At 39.7% G+C, this 18,718-nt stretch overlaps 1 protein-coding gene across 5 annotated transcripts in view; it reads left to right on the top strand.

Moving 5' to 3' along the window:
- Positions 1-18,718, top strand: part of LOC102690441 (polyamine-modulated factor 1-binding protein 1) — a 150,729-nt gene that overhangs the window by 101,187 nt on the left and 30,824 nt on the right. For all 5 annotated transcript variants that reach the window (XM_015368202.2, XM_015368203.2, XM_015368204.2 and 2 more), the window contains 4 exons: positions 12,805-12,951; positions 13,885-14,043; positions 15,860-15,943; positions 17,747-18,019. In XM_015368202.2, the coding sequence (XP_015223688.2) occupies positions 12,805-12,951; positions 13,885-14,043; positions 15,860-15,943; positions 17,747-18,019 (663 nt within the window). The remainder of the gene's footprint in view (positions 1-12,804; positions 12,952-13,884; positions 14,044-15,859; positions 15,944-17,746; positions 18,020-18,718) is intronic.

An 18,718-nucleotide genomic window follows, 5' to 3' on the forward strand; every position in this document is an offset into this window, starting at 1 on the left:
TCAGTATTATGACCTGTTCTTAAGTTCCTTGAGCTGAAGTTCAGTGGGAGTCCCCTGATCTCTCAGTTTTAATTAAAGGCAAAAGGACAGAGTTCAGCAGGAGCAATCTGTATTATTTCCCTCCATGAAAATCTCACAGCCATCGTCTTGCTTTCTGAGAGACATGATCCAAATGATCAATCTCTATGACTGCACTTGAGTTGGTCTGTTTCACTGCTTTGATGTGGTATTCAGGTTTAAGCAGTCACTTATTGTGCAAGACTATTGTAAAAAAAAATCACTTTCTTTAGCAGTTGATTCCTTTTAGAATGGCAGAGGAAATCAGTGACATACAGCAAATCAAATCCATTTAGCATTGATTAGACAGGTAATGAATGAGTAGTCTGTTAAATCAACAAGTTTCACTGTAGTCTGGAATGAAAAAGCTGGAATTTTTCCTGGGTATAATAAAACCCAGAATCATGACAGCAGATGTCTTTTGGAAGACTTACTGGAAAAGGTTAAAATTGTATTTGTGCGTTTATTTATTTTTCATTCTGCTGTTACTAATATTTAGAAATGTATCTAATTTCTATGTGCATTTTGTTTTGTAGCACATACTGTATGATTACTTTCTTTCTGACCATTGACATAATTAAGCATTAATATCTCACTCAGCAGGCAGTACCTGCTACATAATAAACTGAGGCAGTAAGCAAATATCTCCCGGATTCTCATGGAAAGAAGAGTAAGAAGTGTAGTATGCAATAACAACAGGCAGCAGTTTTACATTCTTTGTCACATAAATGTTTTTATGCGTTTTCTCTTTAAGAGACATAATAGATAATAGATTTAAACATGCAGTTTCAACAATCTGTGTATTATGTGAAACAATCTATGATTTCTGTAACGTTAAGTAACAACATGTTGGTAGTAAAAGTTAGAAATGTCATTTGAAAACCATTATATAGTGCATGGGAAATTGTGCCAAGCAAACTCTATAGCGTTGAGGTTGTGGCAGCTTGCCACTCTTGGGTAAGAACCCTCAAGGGTCATCTCACTGGCATCACCATTGTAACAGCAAATTAGAGAAGGGGATATTATTTATGATTCCCCTTAATGATGGGAGTGATGCCAGGAAGAGGTTGTCAGAGCTGAGCTCTGACATTCCAGATGCTGTTTGTCTGCAGCTTCTTTTGCTCGGTTTTACAGCAAGAGAAGAGGGTCAGGCTTGACAGTGAGATGGAGAGCTCTTGTTAGTGATCAGTCCTACACCTCACTGAATGGGCTATACATACTGTAGTAGATGCAGTTTGAGTGGGGGCATTTGGAAGTTCTGAAATAAATCAATTCAAACAGCAAAATAATGGATTGCCGTATCATTGTTTGCTGGGACTATTGCTGACAAAATAAATAAAAGAACATTTTGAGAAAAGCTCCTTATACTGTAAAGTTCTAATTCCTCTAGACTGTGAAAATACTTAATTTTGCTCTGTTTGCCTATTCCACATGCTGTGCTTAAATATTTAACATTTATTTTATAGAGAAGACTGGTTTCACATGGAAGTCTATAGAGCCAGATTCTCTTGCATGTAGTTAGCCAATTTTAAGCACCCCTGTCACATTTCAGACTAAGGCAGCGAAATTGAAGAATGGTTTATTTAATTCAACTGTATTTTGTAACAACAGTTTGAGTCATATAAAAAATTAATTGAGTTTGGAGATTATTTTTTTTTTGCCTGTCATCCATTCATTGACTGATCTGTGTACATTTCTGTCTATCTATCTGTCTAGATAGGCAGCTGCTTATGGGGGAAGCACAGGAAGCGCGCAGACCTGGAATGTAGCCCGTGTTTTTGTATGCATTTCTTTCTGCTTGCACCTTCTGTTTCATAGCCTCTTTACAGTGTTTTCAAACACTCGTTGGTTTCAGAATGCTCCCCCTCCCCCTGCTCGTCTTTGTATCCTTAAAATATTCTGCACATCCCGCCACAGTTCCGCATGACAGACACCCCTAATATAATCTGTGTGTCTGAATTCTAATTTATACCGTCAGGATAAAATAAATAGTCTGCAGTTAATTATGGGGAGCCAGCTTCTGGCTTGCAGGGTGATTTATGAAGTGCGCGCAGGCATTCTGCAACACATTTTTCTTAATTTATTTTTAATCTGTCTTTCAATTAATTTTCCAGGAAATGTCTTAATGATGTCAGAGGTGTGTGTTAATGAGACCAGGCCAAAAAGGCAACACTGGTGGCGAGGGCTGATCAGGGCTTGTGGTGGGTGGGTGGGTGGGGGGGGGGGGTCGTTTTGACAAGACACAGACGTGAACCCCCTCCTTTGTCAGATGTGGGGTGCTGCTGCCAGTCTGTCTGTCTGAGATCTCAGCCTTTTTCCCGCGAGTTTTAGTTCAATGTTTTCCAATTTGTTCGGGGCTTTCAGTCACAGTTGCAGATTAGCAGGTTTCTGCCCTCACCCACAGAGAATGGCAGGGTTTCACTCGGCTCCTTTTTCCTCAGCGGTGAGATCTAGTAGTGGGTGGGGATCAAAAGCGCAAAGCAAAGTTCCCGTCTGATAAAATTGCTAAAAAAGAAGAAGATGCTTCACGTTATTTGCATTTTTTAATTAATGCTGATATGTCCTCCATGCTATGCACTGCTGTTCTCGAGTAATTAGTAATGAGCATGTTTGTGTACAGCACCTAAAGCCTGAAATGAAAAATAGGGCAGCAATTGCTGTTTTAGCTGTTGAGCCTTCTTCAGCCCCAGTGCCTTCAAACACCGAACCATTAGTCTCCATTGATGATTACTAGACGCTTGGGTTTTGACATCTGGGTTCATTTGTTCATTTAGCATTTGTTCTGCTTTAAAAAAAATAGCCTAACAATAAGAGGTAGGAATAGTTAGCTGCAGCAAGAATAATTAATTTTCTTCTGCCTCTGTCTCCTTCTTATGTCCCTTATACTCACACACACACACAGACTATTCATGCACATATCATTACAGAAGTTTTATTTTAATCTAATGCTGACATTTCCAAAAAGGTTTTAACTAGTCAACAATCCAGCAGTCACCGTGCTGATCAATAGTGTGGTCAGGCTGGAAAGCGCAGTGGGTCCTTAATAGGTCCTGCAGGTCCCGCAATAAAACATCTCAGCTTCATTAATAGGAAGGCGTTAATTGTGAGAGCTGGCCCTCTCGCGTCAGGGCTGTGGAGCAGGAACAGGTGAGTGGGCGAGGGCCAGCTGGAGCCTCTGACACGCCTTTAACCAATTAACCCCTGGCCTGGTGTGACACGGCCGCTCATCCACAGCCCGCTGACAGCCATGAAATCTCATCAGCTCATGCTGCTTCCTGCATGTATGTACACTACATGAATAATGACTGGCATTATCTGCTATGCTTTCAAAGAGCTACAGAATGGAGTGGAGAGAATATGTGCGTTTGGTGGGGGGTTAGGCTGCAGGGGAGAGTGCAGGGTGTGCGCTGTTTCAGGGCTGGACAGCTGGCCCGTTTTTGAGGTGTTGCTACAGCATGTGGACGAGGTGAGACTGAGGTTAGTCTGCTGTGCACAAGGGGGCTCCTTCCAACAGCGTTGTTGTAGACGGATAATATTCACAGAAGAGCAGGAGGAAGAAAGGGGAATTTGGGGGTATTTAACAGAAAGATAAAAGGATGAGTGATGGAATGGAGGGAATGGCAGCGAGGCATCAGGAGGAGATGAGGGACAGGCTGAGGAAGCACGGAGATGGGCTGCTAGCATGCACTCTTTGTGCGTGTGTGCACTGTGTATTAACTAAATAGATAGCTCCCAACTTTAATTGCCTTTGCATCCACTTATTCACCCCTCAGCCCCCCTCTCTCCCTTTCCCTCGCCTTCACAAATGAAAGAGAGAGGAACAGAGAGAGAGAAAGAAGGGAAGCATAATTACTTATTTTAGTGGAGTGCGGCAGAATGCCTTTTGCCAAATGACTCTAATTCCAAATGGTTAACAAGATTTTTCTCTTTAATAGAGCCGAATCCGTGTGACAGCAAATTGCTTTCCCATTTGCAGCCTTAATGGCTTTTCATACTTTGCACTTCCAATAAGCAGTAAACTCGGAAATTAATATTGCACGCTGTGTTATGATGCAAATGGGAGCAAGATAGGGGAGCGGTACCATCATGCAGAAAGCCTTGATTAGATCGGTAATTGCTTCACTAGACTTTTTTTCTTTTTTTTTTACTTATTTATTTATTTTAGTCCTGCCATTTGCTCCTCTTTCATGTTACAATAATTTTTGTTTTTAAAATCGAGGGTAATCATTTGTGATTTGTAAATAGCTCACCCTTGATTTACATTCCTGTGCTTACTGTCACTCTGTGTAACTGTGACCTCTGTGCTTGTTGGCTTAGCTACAAAAGAGCTGTAAGGGGCCAGGGGAGACCAATACAGTGTAGAACTGGGAAGGTTGCTTGGCTCAAATATAATATTATGCAGGTGGATTTACTCTCCTGTTATGATTCAGAGGGGTTTAAAGAACAATAGGGATTATAGTACCGGTCAAAGATTAACAATGAAGAGTCACTATAGGCTGGATTCAAATGGACTCTAAGAGGCTGTAACTCCTCAGCACAAACTTTACAAGAGCTGTTTCGAATCTTGTTGAAATATTCCTTTTTTTGTGGTATTGTTGCACAGAGCATAGACCCATGTCACCATGACCAATGAGCTGTGAAGGAAAGTGTTGCTCATTGTATACAAATTACAGTTCAACCTTTGTCTTTTCATTTCCTCTTTATTATTCATGAACACAGTGCCACTTTGAGGAGACGAGGTGTAACTGCGTTTGTCTTGGTCTGTGATCTTGGTTACCATGTAGCTTTATGGCAAATATTATTGAGGAGACAAATACAGGAGATCTGTATGCAGATTGTTATAATAGCCGCGAGACATCTCTGTGCAGAGACGCTGAAGTGACACAGAGTTATAGGCTGTCAGTGGAGCCTGGCCGCTCTGTCTTGTAAACAGCTCTAATTATGCACAGGCAGTGATTCAGTGCACACGTTTGGCTTTTTATATTACTGCCATAGAACAGTCAGTCTCTCCAAAAATGCTTTAAATTGAAATAGGGTTTCCACCGCATACCCTCCGTGCTGTGTGGTTTGTAACATATAGGAAGAAGCGGAAGGCAGCTCTGATTACAGACTGACTCACAGGTACATCTGAGAAGTCTGCCAACTGTCGTCAGGCTGGGATTACTGACGTGACAAGGAAGCGTGATATGGTTTTCTTCTAATTTTGCCCAAATCTTTCTCATGCTATTATTTTTAGGAGAAAAGTATAAAAGAGTCATTTTTTTCTAGCATAATTTGTATCGATGCTGCATGATGTTGTAGAGTTATGAATCTGGAATCTGTTTTGCCTCTGTATACTGTACAGGGTTGACTCTTTTTCTCATAGTGCTCAATACAGTAAGCTCCTTCTCCTCTTCTCATTGTGGTCTCTCTCAGATATTCAGTACTTCATTACATTATAAAAAAAAACCCGCACGTGAAAAGTACACAGCACCTCTGTAAGTTTGGGTAATTATCATTTTATAGGCATTACAGAGTAGAATTATCCTTTTGACTATTCAGATCCTGAAATCTTAGTTCTTATGATGACTGTAAACAACCCAGCTTTTGGCTTTGCAATTTGTTTCTAAAATGCCTTCCTGCTGTTAATTTCCTGATAAGACTCCAAGGCATCTAATACCCCGTCTATGATAATTATAGTTTATTTTATTTACATTGATTGCATATTTCATATGTAAAATACTATCTCAAGCCCCATATCAGTGTTAAATACAACTCCACAGTAGGATACCAAAGCTGCAATCTGAGACAGCCTTTGTTTGAAAAATAAGCCTATTATTTTTGTTATCAGCACATCTTACATTTTGGGAGTTACTTGATCAGTCTGTCTTCAGACCATTCATTAATCAAAGAGTCTGAATCTTCAGCAAGGAAATTGTAGTGTCCAGTCTGTTTTTAATACAAGCACACAGTTCATGCACAGGTGGTCAACCCATTAGATCCTTTCTGTCATACTGTTGTTCAGATTTGTTGGTAACATTGAATTGTGCTCCCTGTGGCTCGTTCTTTACCCGCATCCAAATGTAATCCTGCTGGTTTGGACTCTAAGCACAGCAAGCTTGGGCACAAACTATGGATTCACTCTCGATTCCTACGATGGGTTTCAGTCCCTTCATTTCTGGGCATCATTTGGCTTCATTGAGAGCCTTCAAACTCAAGCAGCTAGATAGTGTAATAGTATACAAGAAGGGTTAGTTGTGTTTCTTGAGGTAAAGAAAATCTGTCACATGTATCTGTAATCTATATGAGGCATGTAACATGCATGATATCCGGACAAGTAAATGAGAGATTCACTATGCGCACATTGCCTCTGAGGAAATAATATTTAAAAATATCTTAAATGCTGATTATTCCCCTCAGCTACAGTATATACTGTATGTCAAAAGGGGGCCTTTGCGATCCACACCTTTCTGTAAAAGAAAACAACAAAAAAATGAACACAATTCTTGTTGTTGCTCTGTTTCAGATAGAAAAAAGCAGCAGTAGCAGGAGCAGTTGAGACATTGTTACTCTGACCTCGGACAAAAATTGCAAATAAATTCAATTGAATAGACGACAATTGCTTGCAGCTATTGAGGTTAAGCGTCCTTTGGTCTACAGAGCGTTAGCATTACTTTATGCAGCGGGCTGGGTCATGTGACTGCATACAATCTGCTTCTCTCACCAAATCTCCATGGCAACCACTGATTTCTTTTACAGTACAATCCCATTTCACCTGCCTCTTCAGTAATTGGCTTGGAATTTTCCAGCATATTAAAAAAATAATAAAATATTTCTGAACTGAGCATTGAGAGAGAAGGAGAGAGAGAGAGGAGAGGTGAGCAACATATTCATTGTGCTGGAAAATTAATAAAGGAAGAGGTTTTCAATAACTAATTAAAAAGATTTCAGTTTTAGTGGGTTTCGGTGTAATATTGTTAACCAGAGCAATACTCATTGCAGGGATTAGTCTGCTTTTTTTAAATTCAGACACAAATTACAAGGGCTGTTAGAATACTTAATCAGGCTGAGCATAGATAGTCACACAAATAAATTATGTATAAACATACAGTATATCAACACGTTTCATATTTCATTTTTCTTTCATTTGAAATGGTGTTCATGTAGAATTTTGACCAGAATTAATTATTTGCATTTAAAAAGTTTGCTTCCCCTGTAACCATTTGGATTATAGTTCGTAACCGTGTACAGGCTATCATCTAAACAGTAAAGACTGAGGGTCTTAGAAAAAGTTTTCTGTAAATGCATGTTGGGAATAGATATTCGTCATTAAAGATACAAAAAACTACATTTCCTTACAAATATTTATACAGAAAAAAGATTTGTAAAACGAGCACCAGTAACAGTTTTCAACACAGTTGAATTTAAAAAAATGAAAATGATCTGCATGTTGTGTGCCAGCCAGTGAACAGACATCTGGAATTACCTTGAAATCGGATTCAAAGGAAACTTGAAATAGATTACGTTTTTCTCCTATCCATGTTCAATATTTTTTTTTAAACTGACTTTGCTGATGTGGGGGTTCATCTCAGAGTCATTTTTGCAACTTGTATGATATCTTTCAGATATTTTTCAGGCTGTCGGGGGGAACTTTATGCAGCAGAGGTTTACAGATTACGAAACGACTTATTGGTCTTATTCCCAGTTGAAGACTGTCCAGTGCATAAAACCATCACATATCTAGTTACAGTGTGGCTGGAAATGACTGTGAGAATGTGCATCAATAACCCAGAATGTTTTCTAAGAGCCAGTTCTGAATTTTTTGCCGTTCGAAAGTCTGATTTACCTATAGTGAAGCACCTTTTTTAACAACTGAAGCATCAGTATGGTATGGGGTTAAGTGTGAGCAGACCTGCAGTGAAAGGCAGGCTGACAGCAGGCACATTAAATAAATCACAGCTGCTTTAACACTGGAACAGTATCTCCCAGTGTGAAACAACAGGCCTCACAGTCACACAGCTCCACAGTGCAGGGAAGGCTACTCTTTAAGTGGTCCTTATTCTGTCCTTTATTTGTCAAGAACCGGTCCTTGCAGACACTTAAGGGCCTGCTGTTTTATTTAAGCAATAATACCTGACACAGAACTGGGCTATCATCTGAAGTTTGGAGCTGGGATACAGGGTAATGACCTTATTTCTCTTAACAGATCCATCTTGACTCCTAACCCCAGTTATAAATGTTTTACTCCTGTGTCTTGCTGGGGTTTGTTACTTCATTGGTGATTTTCAACTGGATGTTTTTTTCTGTTGTGTTGGAAAGTAGCAGCAGAAAGCAGCACTTTTGGTTAATCTTTACTTACTTAAATATACTGTATACTTATTGCTTCATTGATTAGTAAGGAAAGAACAATATCAGAAATTAGTGTTGGAACATTAGTTCGCCTTTCAAAGGGTTTACTCCATAAAACCAGTGACTTTGTTTCTGACATTTACAATAATTACGATTAATGAGTTACACCTCTTTTTCCTCTCTATTTCCAGTGCACCTCTACATTACATGATATGTAATATAGAATACTGTATCTTTAATTGTATATTTGTGTATCTACTGTCTATGAAAGTACATGATAATGCTGTTAGGATGTGTGCTTTTTCTTTAGAAATTCAGAATTGTTTAGTTTTTCTTTGAGTTTCACATAGTATTATTCATTACTACATATACTGTCCTAAAAGGTGTATTCTGAATTTTCTACCCCTTTTGTACAGTATGTTATCCAAAAAAATCTACTTTTAATGTGTAAAAATCGATAGTTTTCAGGATGACCAGATGTTTTAAGAAAACAGTAAAGCGACAAGATGCTCATTTCAATAATAAGATATAATTTTTCTTACTGATCATTTAAAGGGATAAAAAGAGCAAGTGAGCTTCAGGTTGAATTTATGTAGGTGCTTTGGGGAATGTCACCACAATTAATTGATTTTCCCATATTTGTCAGAAAAAGAGTAAATGCCTAACCCCATTCTGCATTATTAAAGCTAATACCACAGTGGTTTTTACAAGTCTTACACTGTGAATCAAAGTCTGACATGGACTGATGATGTATGTATATATAATTCAGACCATTGCATTGAGTTTGTTCCAATAGTAGTTTTTTTTTCAGATTCCCATGAGAACACCTGTGTTTTCAAAGTAAAGACCACTTAAAGAATAGCCTGAGGCTTCTGCATACTGGAGTACCCTGCGATTCACATTAGGAACTGCTGTCCAAGCACAGAAAAATAGACATTCAATAGTCCTTGTCTCTCCTTGAGAAACCCCAAATACTTCAATATTGGGACTGGAAATGAATGCACTTAGATACACAGAATTTGTCAACATTTATAGCATGTACTGTGCACACAATACTGAGTCAGATGAATAGTACATCTATCTTTTTTACAGAGTTTGTTAATCAATTATTCTGCTGAGCATTGAGGTTATATTAAAAGCATTAGCTGGAGATACACAGAAGTTATTTTGTTATTCATCCAAATAAAACATAATTTCTCTTACCACTGCAGCTTCACAGAATGTTCCATTAATAGTTGCAATAAATGGAAGAAAGCTGTATATCTTAGATTCACATTACTTTAAGTGTACCCTAATTAAATTAATAAATTTTCACCAGACAGATGTTTGTAAATGAGAAACCTCTTCAATGTGCTTTATGTGCATATGCAAAAATAAAGTTGCTACACATACAGTAAAATAGATTATTACTCGTACAAGAAAAATGTTGCTTGAAAGTCCAGTACTGTCCTTTAAATTGTGGTAATGAAATATTCTGTGTTTTTGCATTTGCAAAATAGTTTTGCTTTTATTGCATTTGGTAAAATAAAACGGATGAAATGTGGGTTTTATTGAGCCGGGCACCAGCTTCCTCCCACCCTGGGCACTTGTCGCTAGTGTCGCTGTATCTGTTAAGCCACCACACTCATGGTCAAATGATCTGTATTTAATCCAGTCTGAATTTTTGAAAGTGTAAATGACGTTGCAAATGGTGGTTGAATTGATGATGTGGAGAGCTTGGTTTATTTCAATAGCAGTTTAAAAGCACCTATATACAGATGAATATTTGAATGCTGTCAGGCTCATTGAGGGGGATCACAAGGCACATGGACCCTCCTGTTAACACTCTGTATCAGGCAGTTAAAAAAGAATCATCATAATCTGCACAGCTGCGGATCTGCACACCAGTGTGTTGTTTTCATGTGCTGTGACGAGTCTCACTTCTGACATCTTAAGGATAAATAAAAGACAAAGTAGCAAGAAGAAAAACAACTCCCTGATGTGTGAAGGCTTAAAAGAAATGGAGTTAATGATTAGATGTCTTGTTTAATTCCCCGCCTGTGAAAATGGGTTTTGATCAGCAGTGAGGAAAAAAAGCAGCTTTCATATTACGGTTTGCCATTTGTATAGAACTAGAGTTTTAATATTTAACACAATCCTATTACAGAAAATAAGTAGAGTCTTGTGGAACCCAGAATAACTTCATCTGCTTTAATTATTTAATGCCAGTTTGTGCATACACACATTGCCATTTATACTGTCTTTATTAAGGAAGGTAAGAAAAAAATACTTTATTTGCTCCAATCTGCTTTAAAACAACAAGGTGTGGTTGAGGAGGATATGAAAATTAAATAGCTTTATTTCCGAATATACTGTACAGTCCTGATAGAGTTTAGAAATGAAAAATAGAATTATTAAGGTAATGTAAGTAGTTTCCATTGCATTTGAGTCATAATTCAAGTGTGGACAGTCTCGGGGCCTAAACTAGCAGTAATAACCTAATCGTCTGCTCTTATTATATCAGTGCTCACAGAATTAATCAGTGGTACCTAATACAAAGGCAATCCCTTGTGTGCTAGATCTTTTTTTTTCTCAGTAAAATGAACGTGAAAGTTTCATTTCTGTAAATTGTAGCTGTATTTACAAAAACTATTTATACAAAAAACACCTACTCTATCTTTCCAATAAATTGGACTTCACTACTATTGGGTCACAGTAATCTGTCAGATTGTGACTGCTGGCAGACACGTGTACACATTCTTTTCATGTCACTCTTGTTCACTGACAGGGTGGCAGAATGGGGGCACCTGTGAATTATTTTAAATTCTCTTCTAATCTCAGTGACAATAAAGACACAGGAAAAAATGCCAAGCAAATACTGTACATTCAAAAAGCCCCCTTTTTGCTACATACCACAGTACCATACAGCTTACTGTAAGTGCAATAACTATCCATTTACATACCACAGTACCATACAGCTTACTGTAAGTGCAATAACTATCCATTTACATATCCAGGACCACACACCCTGCCAAGCAAGCCATTCCCTTTGTGCTCAGGCAGCTAAATTCAGTTTTTCCATTTGGAGAACTCTAAACAAAGCTGTTGATGAACTCTGAACAAAGGTTTTTTCACTTGTCTGTTATTCGATGCTTACGGGAAGGAAGATGGTGAGCTGGTTTTTACATTTAGGGAGTCAATATGTGTGTTTTTGTGATTCCGTGCTTAACGCACCTCTTCACGCAAGTACGTTCAGAATCTTCCTTCTGCCGTCTCAACAGCTGTGTGGGAAGTGTGTGCAAAGTCCTCCAAGAAGCTAGTTCTTTCGGCATGCGGAAATGTCTCGGTATGCCTGGGCAGTGGAGGGCTGTGAAAGGGAGAATCCGAACGCGGCGCCCTGCTTGTCTGTCATCTTGTGTTGTCCTGCTGCGGTGCAGGTGTCTGTGCCCGAGCCTCGTGCAGGGGTGTAGTGCAGAGGTAGCCTTCCACGACTTTCCCCCTTGGGCCCCAGTCAAAGCGTTCAGCATAGATCTTTATTTACAGCACAGAACTCGGAAACAGCTGGTCAATCCGTTTAGCCTAAGGCCACTGATTTGTTCGTATTTACTACAACACCTAAAGAAAAGCCAGGGTATTTTTTTCTCTCTCTTTCCTATTGATCCAGCGCTTAGAAAATCTGCTCTGCTGTCTAAACACTATTGATCCCCCTCTCCACTGTGAGTTCCCGCAGAAGTGTATAAAGGGACTGGATGAATTGAAATTTCATTTCCGACAACTTGTTCCTGTTATTTTTACCCTTTTTCGATGGGAAGAAACACGCGCTGGCGGCCTGCCGCTCGATGATAGTCGATAGCAGCCTGACGGCAGGAAATGCAGAGCTCACAGCATTCTGGGGCAAAGCATCATGCGATTGGCTGATCCGCACACCCAGGGCTTGAAGCTGCTGAGTCCCCTTCATTAAAAAGTTTGCTGTTACCATTAAAAGTATTATATGTGTCATTATTGTAGTGACTGGGCTCACTTCGGCCGGGCATTGTCATTCATACAGTATATACTGTAGCTATCGTCTTCAGCTTTGTGTTGGATAATTGTCTAGCTGATCAAATCCCAGCACTGTCTGTCTTGTGGAAAGGTGTGTTTATATGTCTTGCTTATCCTACAGAGACCCAGCAATTGTAGGTCACGCTCACACACTTGCCCTACTCACAATAAAAATGTGAATCAATTTCAGTTGTGCAATATTTGTTCTAATCACAGAAGTCTCATTCAAGATTGTAGATGGTTGACCACAAACTAAAGACCAGCTCCGTCTGTTGTGTGTGTATCCTTTCTGTCTTCACTCTTAATGTCAGCTTACCCTTTCATTGTGAAGCAGAAGTGAAAAAAGTGAAAAGTATACTTGAAACAGGTCATTTCTGAACATTTTCCTTTCCTCCTCAGCTGGTGGAGAGGAAGTCTGAGCTGCAGTCCCTGCAGAGGGCCTATGAAGACTTGCAGGTTCGAGAAAGTGACCAGGAGAGAGAGCTCAGTACCCTGCACACCCAACTGAACCACGCCAGGGAGGAGCTGCACAGTGTCACTTACAAGGTCTGCCTTTCATTACAGCTACAGTATGTATACAAATACGAACTGCAGGCTTTAGAATAAGGCCCACACTAAGTCAAAAGTTTTGTCCATTTTCCTTTTGAAAATTACAAATCCTCTTTGCAAACATTGGTTTTCATCGTGTAGAAGCAGGAGTCTCCTTCCGGCACAAAGTTTTTGTCTTGTAAATTGTGATTGCTGAATTGCTGAATCACTGCAGTGCTTATTTTAACAGATTAGCCTTTTATTGTTATAATTATGAACACTGCGATTGGTATTATATACTGTTTACAATTGCAGTTTTTATTATCAAGTTTTTGTGTGTTTGGTTTTTGCTGTTTTCATAAACTGCACTAATGCACCCTCATATAGACAAGCACACAAACACTCTCATGTGTCTTTTCCCCAGCCTGTTAAACACTCAATCGGAATTACATATCTGTGTCTGAATTGGGGTGTCATAAACTTTATTAAGATAAATTGGTGTGCTGTTTGACATAAATTGCAAAATGACATTTGGAAAATCACCCTAGTGTGGAAATTAGGGATATTAAAATATAAATCAGCGGTCTGAGAGTGCCAACACCTTAGATAAGACCGGATGGACTGAGGTTTCTCCATCGAGGAGAATATATCCTGGGCTATAGCCAGGAGGGACTGGGGAGTCTGTCAGAGTGTAAGATGTTAGAATTTAAAAATGTAGGTGGTGAGTTTTAAAGGGAAACATGATTAAGTTGAAAACATGACTTATAATGCTCTTGCTATGTTCATGTTGATCTGCATCTTCTTTCAGAAAAATCGATTAATAGAGCATTTGGCCAAGTGAGGACTTATTGAATGACTGTACTGTGATGTGCTAATGGAGTGTTATGTGTTGATGGATTTTATTTTGCAAGCCTTTGAGCTCTTGTGAGCCTAACATTGTTGTGACTTCAGTGCACACAGAGGGAGACAACCGTGCTGGAGCTGCTGGAGGAGAAGCAGAGGCGGGCAGAGCTGTGCGCTGAGCTTCAAGCAGAGGTGGAGCGTGTGAAAGCCCAGCTCCACAGAGAGAGTGAGGGCCTGGAGAGAGAAAGGCAGGAGCTGCACAGGAAGGTCAGTGAGAGACTGCACTGGGCTCATGCATCTGAGCACCATGCAGTCCATTGCACTGCGGGAATTGGATCAAACTACCCATCTCACCGATTCATTGATCCCAGACTGGTTCAATTAGAAAAATGAAACAGCTGGTTACAACACAGATCTGCATTACAATTGACTGAAAGGTCACTAGGTTGAAGAACCTTGACATAGATGACCCTGTCCTATTGTGAACTCGTTTAAAAATCTTTGCTTTTGAATGAAGAACAGCAAACTGCCAAGTAATCACTCTATTTGTAATTCTCTAGTGATTTCTAAGAAAAAGCAAAAATCAAATTGATAGTGTTTATAAAATTTATATTATTCTGTTTTCAGTTGTCATAACAAGGGAGATTAAACCCTGATTCTATTTATGAAGCATAAGCTCAACGTTTTGCTGAGCATATACAAGGCAGATTTTAAAAGCTTGTGAACTCAGTATTATAAGTGTAACGAGGCCACGGTAAATATGAATCGCATTAAATAGTGTGCAATCACTCCCGCACACCCTGATATAAACATCTGTGGAACTGCCAAAGAGAGATGAGATTGATTGTTGTTGCTGTGCTTCACAGATACATTTTCTTTAATGAAACTAGCAGCTTCTGTCAGAGGTGGTGGCTTGTTTCAGTCTTTCCCATAATGCTGCTGATGTGTGGTTACTTCTGTTCACCGGGTGTGGGTAAATAATCACTGGTGATAATTTCCTTAGCATCTTTCCAAACAGAACAAGGAAAAGTGAATGTTGTTTAACTCTGTGTCTCGCACCGTTTTTAAATTAAACCTCAGCCTAATCACTGCCAGAACAGTGGCCTTCATCAGTAATAATCACTTCATTTTTATCCTTTGCAAAAGTGTGTCTCTTCTCTACACAATTTGTGAACCCCCTTTTCTAATGTTGATAGGCTTAATATGGTATTTAAATCTGATTAAAAATCTGTTTTTTAAATATATTAAAACTTCTGTTTCATTTCCCAAGTCCACTGACAGTAAGGTAGGCTAGGTGTGTAATGTAGACTTTAAATATTGGTGATATTGATCCACTAAATTGGATAATGCCCTGGCCTGCGCTGTAATTAATGTGCACTTAATTAATGAAGCTGTAACATTATCTGTTGTGTGCCAGATTTCAGCTGTAGAGCTCAGTGAATGTATTTTATGTGATTATTTCGATGATTTTTTTTAGGGTGGTGGTTAAAATGAAACTGACTGAGCTGATTAATGTGTGAGATTGAGGAACAGCTGTAAGAATTTTGTATTGATCTATCACCTCATTGTAGCAAGAAATGAAATAAAACTGATTCACCGGGACAAACAGGAAATGAATTTTTCACATACCTATGTTTTTATATTTTGTTTATTGCTTACAGTCATATGCAAAACTGTTTAGTCCATTTTTCATTTGCCTGTTAAAATGTAATAACCTGACAAAATCAATGCATACATTTTTAGAGGTCAGTCATTTTAACTTCCTTCTAAACTGAATCCAAAGGATCAAATTGCCATGGTGTGCAACTTTATTTGGTGTAACACCTCATCTGTCAGACAATTTGTACAGCGCAGTGTATCGGTGTATCTGGTCAGCATGCTGGAGTATTGCATTGCAAACTACCATCGACTGGTCCACCAACATCACTTACAGACTAACCTTGCATTCCATTCCAGTATTGACCAGACCAACTTTGCTTAGCTTTTGAGATCCAACCAGATCAGGTCGCAGGATAGCAAATCCGCTGGCTTACAAATGCTCTGCTAGTGACTGGCACATGACGTGTCTCCTTTCCTTTTTCAGCTAATCCAACAGGAAGAAGAAACTGAAAAACTGAAGCAAGACCACATACACCTCAGGGACAAGATCACAGCTGCAGAGCGCAAGGTTTTTGCCATATTCTTTGTTGCTTTTCCAGGTATCATTACGAATAGCGTTTGTTGAAGGCTGCCATTAAGAGAGACATTGACGTAACAGTTCTGCTGCTGTGGCAGACTAGAATGCTTGCCTGTTCGTTCCTGTCGGGGAGTGATTCCCCATGTTGAAGATGACAGTTACTTAAGTAACTGCTTTCCAACATGCATTTAGGTTCTCATTCACAGTGTGTGTTCTATTAGTAATGTATTTTCGTATTGTAGGAAACTGAATTTTCTGGAATATTGTTAAAAATAATAGTGATATTTAAAATAAAGCAATTTTTTGGAGAGCTTATCAAGAAACTAAAAGCTCTATACAGCATAGATGAACAGCTTTGTACATCTCTGTACATGTACGCAAACATGGTGTTAGCAAGTTGTTGTTTCAGCGTTCATAAGTGAGTTTCTCTAATTGTAGCCAAGTCTAAAATGTATGGTGTAACCATACCATATTTCACCTTTTTTAGTTTCCTTGCATCTGGCTTGGAACACTGGGAGACAGTGCTTTCTGTTTGGGTTTTTTGCACCAAGATGTGGGAAATGATCTACCAGCCCATATTAGATCTGGCAAACGTTGACATGCTGCATAAGGATGAAACCCTTCATAGTAGCTAAGAACTGTGCAGTACTCAAATTAGGAGAAACACATAGTGTATATTGAACACATATTGAAATCATCAAGGAGTAATAGATATAGGTTGAGTAAAGCAGAGTCAGTAGCTACAAAAACTCAGGTAGACGAACTGTTGAACAAAAAGACGCAGCAAAGCCCTTGTAATGTGGTCTTGAAGTAGGTGTTCTATCCAGGCCAATTTAGTGATACGGATTTACGGTATGATACTGATTTACGAATGTACCGTAGGTGAGAGTCACCAGCGAGTGAGTGCTAGAGTCACAGCTGGTAAGGGGCTTGTTAAAAACTTTAATGAGGGTTACTTCTTCCCACGGACTGGTTTGAAACCCAATTAAAAAGAGCTCATGAAGTGAATTGTACCAGGATGGGAACAAAAGCCCATGGTCACACAACACTGAATGACAGCAGAAAGGTACCTGGAGGGAACAGAAGGGAGGAGGCTGGCTTTTTCACACAGAGCGATAATAAGCAGTTTGAAAGAGCCTTGTACGTTTCTCAGTGAAAAGAACATTATGAGCTGTCCACAGGGGAGTGCTGTATCTAAAAATAAGAGATAGTGATTTAAGTCACCTAATATAAGTGCTGGATGTGTACAGTACAGACTTCATTTATATATTTTGGCTATGTTTATAATTGGCTCTCAAAACACATTTCCTGTTCTAAGAATCATCTAAGAAAGCTAAGCCAATACTCAGTGTTAAGATTTCTGATATTTTTATCTAGAACAGTCTGAATATGCACTACAGTAGGCTCATATGGGGCTATTGGGTTTTCCGTAGTGATGTACAGTATGTTACAGTATGCTTGGACTGTATTCTGTCTCTCGTGTCATGAAAATTCAATTAAATTCAAAATACTTTATTCATCCCAGGAAGGCAATTTAAGGAGGGCAATATAAAAGCCCCAGCATCTTTGAGAGGCACTATATAAAAATAATTACAGTATGTGCCTTGAGATGATGTGCTGAAAGGCACTATATACAGTGTTGTTTTGTTCACTGATCTTGTGTAATGTGTTTGCAAAGAAACTTTGCTCTGATTTCACACACACCTTGAGAACTGGGCAGTAAGTGCCTGCTGGGTGGCATTTAGCCTGACCTGGTGTCGGGGCTCACACCATGTGCCTGTGCTTGATGAGCAGGCTGAGCAGAGTGGAGCTCGGGCTGCAGAGCTCCAGAGGCAGCAGGAGGAGAGCAGCCAGCGGCACAGGGAGCTGGGGGAGAGGCACCGCGCAGCTGCGGAGGAGCTGACCCAGCGAGACAGAGAGCTGGGAGAGCTGCGCGCGGAGCTGGCCGCCGCCGAGGCAGCCCGGCACGAGGCTCTGCGGAGCAGCCAGCTCCAGGAGGAGCAGGTCCAGAGACTGGGAGCTGAAAACCAGAGTTACCAGGACAGGCTAGGGGAGCTGCAGGCCAAGGTAGGAGCTGATCAGTAACTGCAGCATTGTAGCCCACTGGCCTTATCTCTCAAAAGGAGGAGGGTTGTGTTAGGGACCTGGTCAAATGAGGTCAGATTTGGTCGCTTTATTTTACTTCCATTGTATTCATTACTCCTATTCAGTCATCCTGCTCTATAGGAAATACAGTCTGAAGCACCAGTTGAAATCTTATTTCTGGCTGGTATAGTCATCAATTAGCATGTTGGTCTTAGAAAGCAGATTGACTAATTTTTCCAAGTACGTTGATTGATGTAATTTGGGTAAATTAGCTGTACGTGCAAAAATAAAAATGGGGTATTTCTCTGTTCTTGGTCTTTTGTCCCTTGCATGTGAGGGGTATGTTTCGGTACATTAACGCATCAAAAAATCTTTTTGTGTCTTAATCCTTTCAGTACGAAGTGACGGATGGCCTTGGTGCACTAAATCACCTCAGGCTTGTCATTTTGGTGTATTAATATCTGTTCTGTAGAGTCCTCTCAAACTAAAGTCCCATATATCTATAAGAATTCTGTAAGACCCACCTCTAGTCCGGGAACCTTTAAGTGACTCCCACGTGGTTCATAGTGTAAACTGCTCTTGTTGTGATTAATCACCTGATCCTGCTTTCTCTCTCACGTGTCTGTTGTGTAATTGCTCGCTGTAGTCATGGATCCATGCAGTATGGTATTTCCACGATGT

This window comes from Lepisosteus oculatus, chromosome 20, assembly GCF_040954835.1.
Source record: "Lepisosteus oculatus isolate fLepOcu1 chromosome 20, fLepOcu1.hap2, whole genome shotgun sequence".
NCBI lineage: Eukaryota > Metazoa > Chordata > Actinopteri > Semionotiformes > Lepisosteidae > Lepisosteus > Lepisosteus oculatus.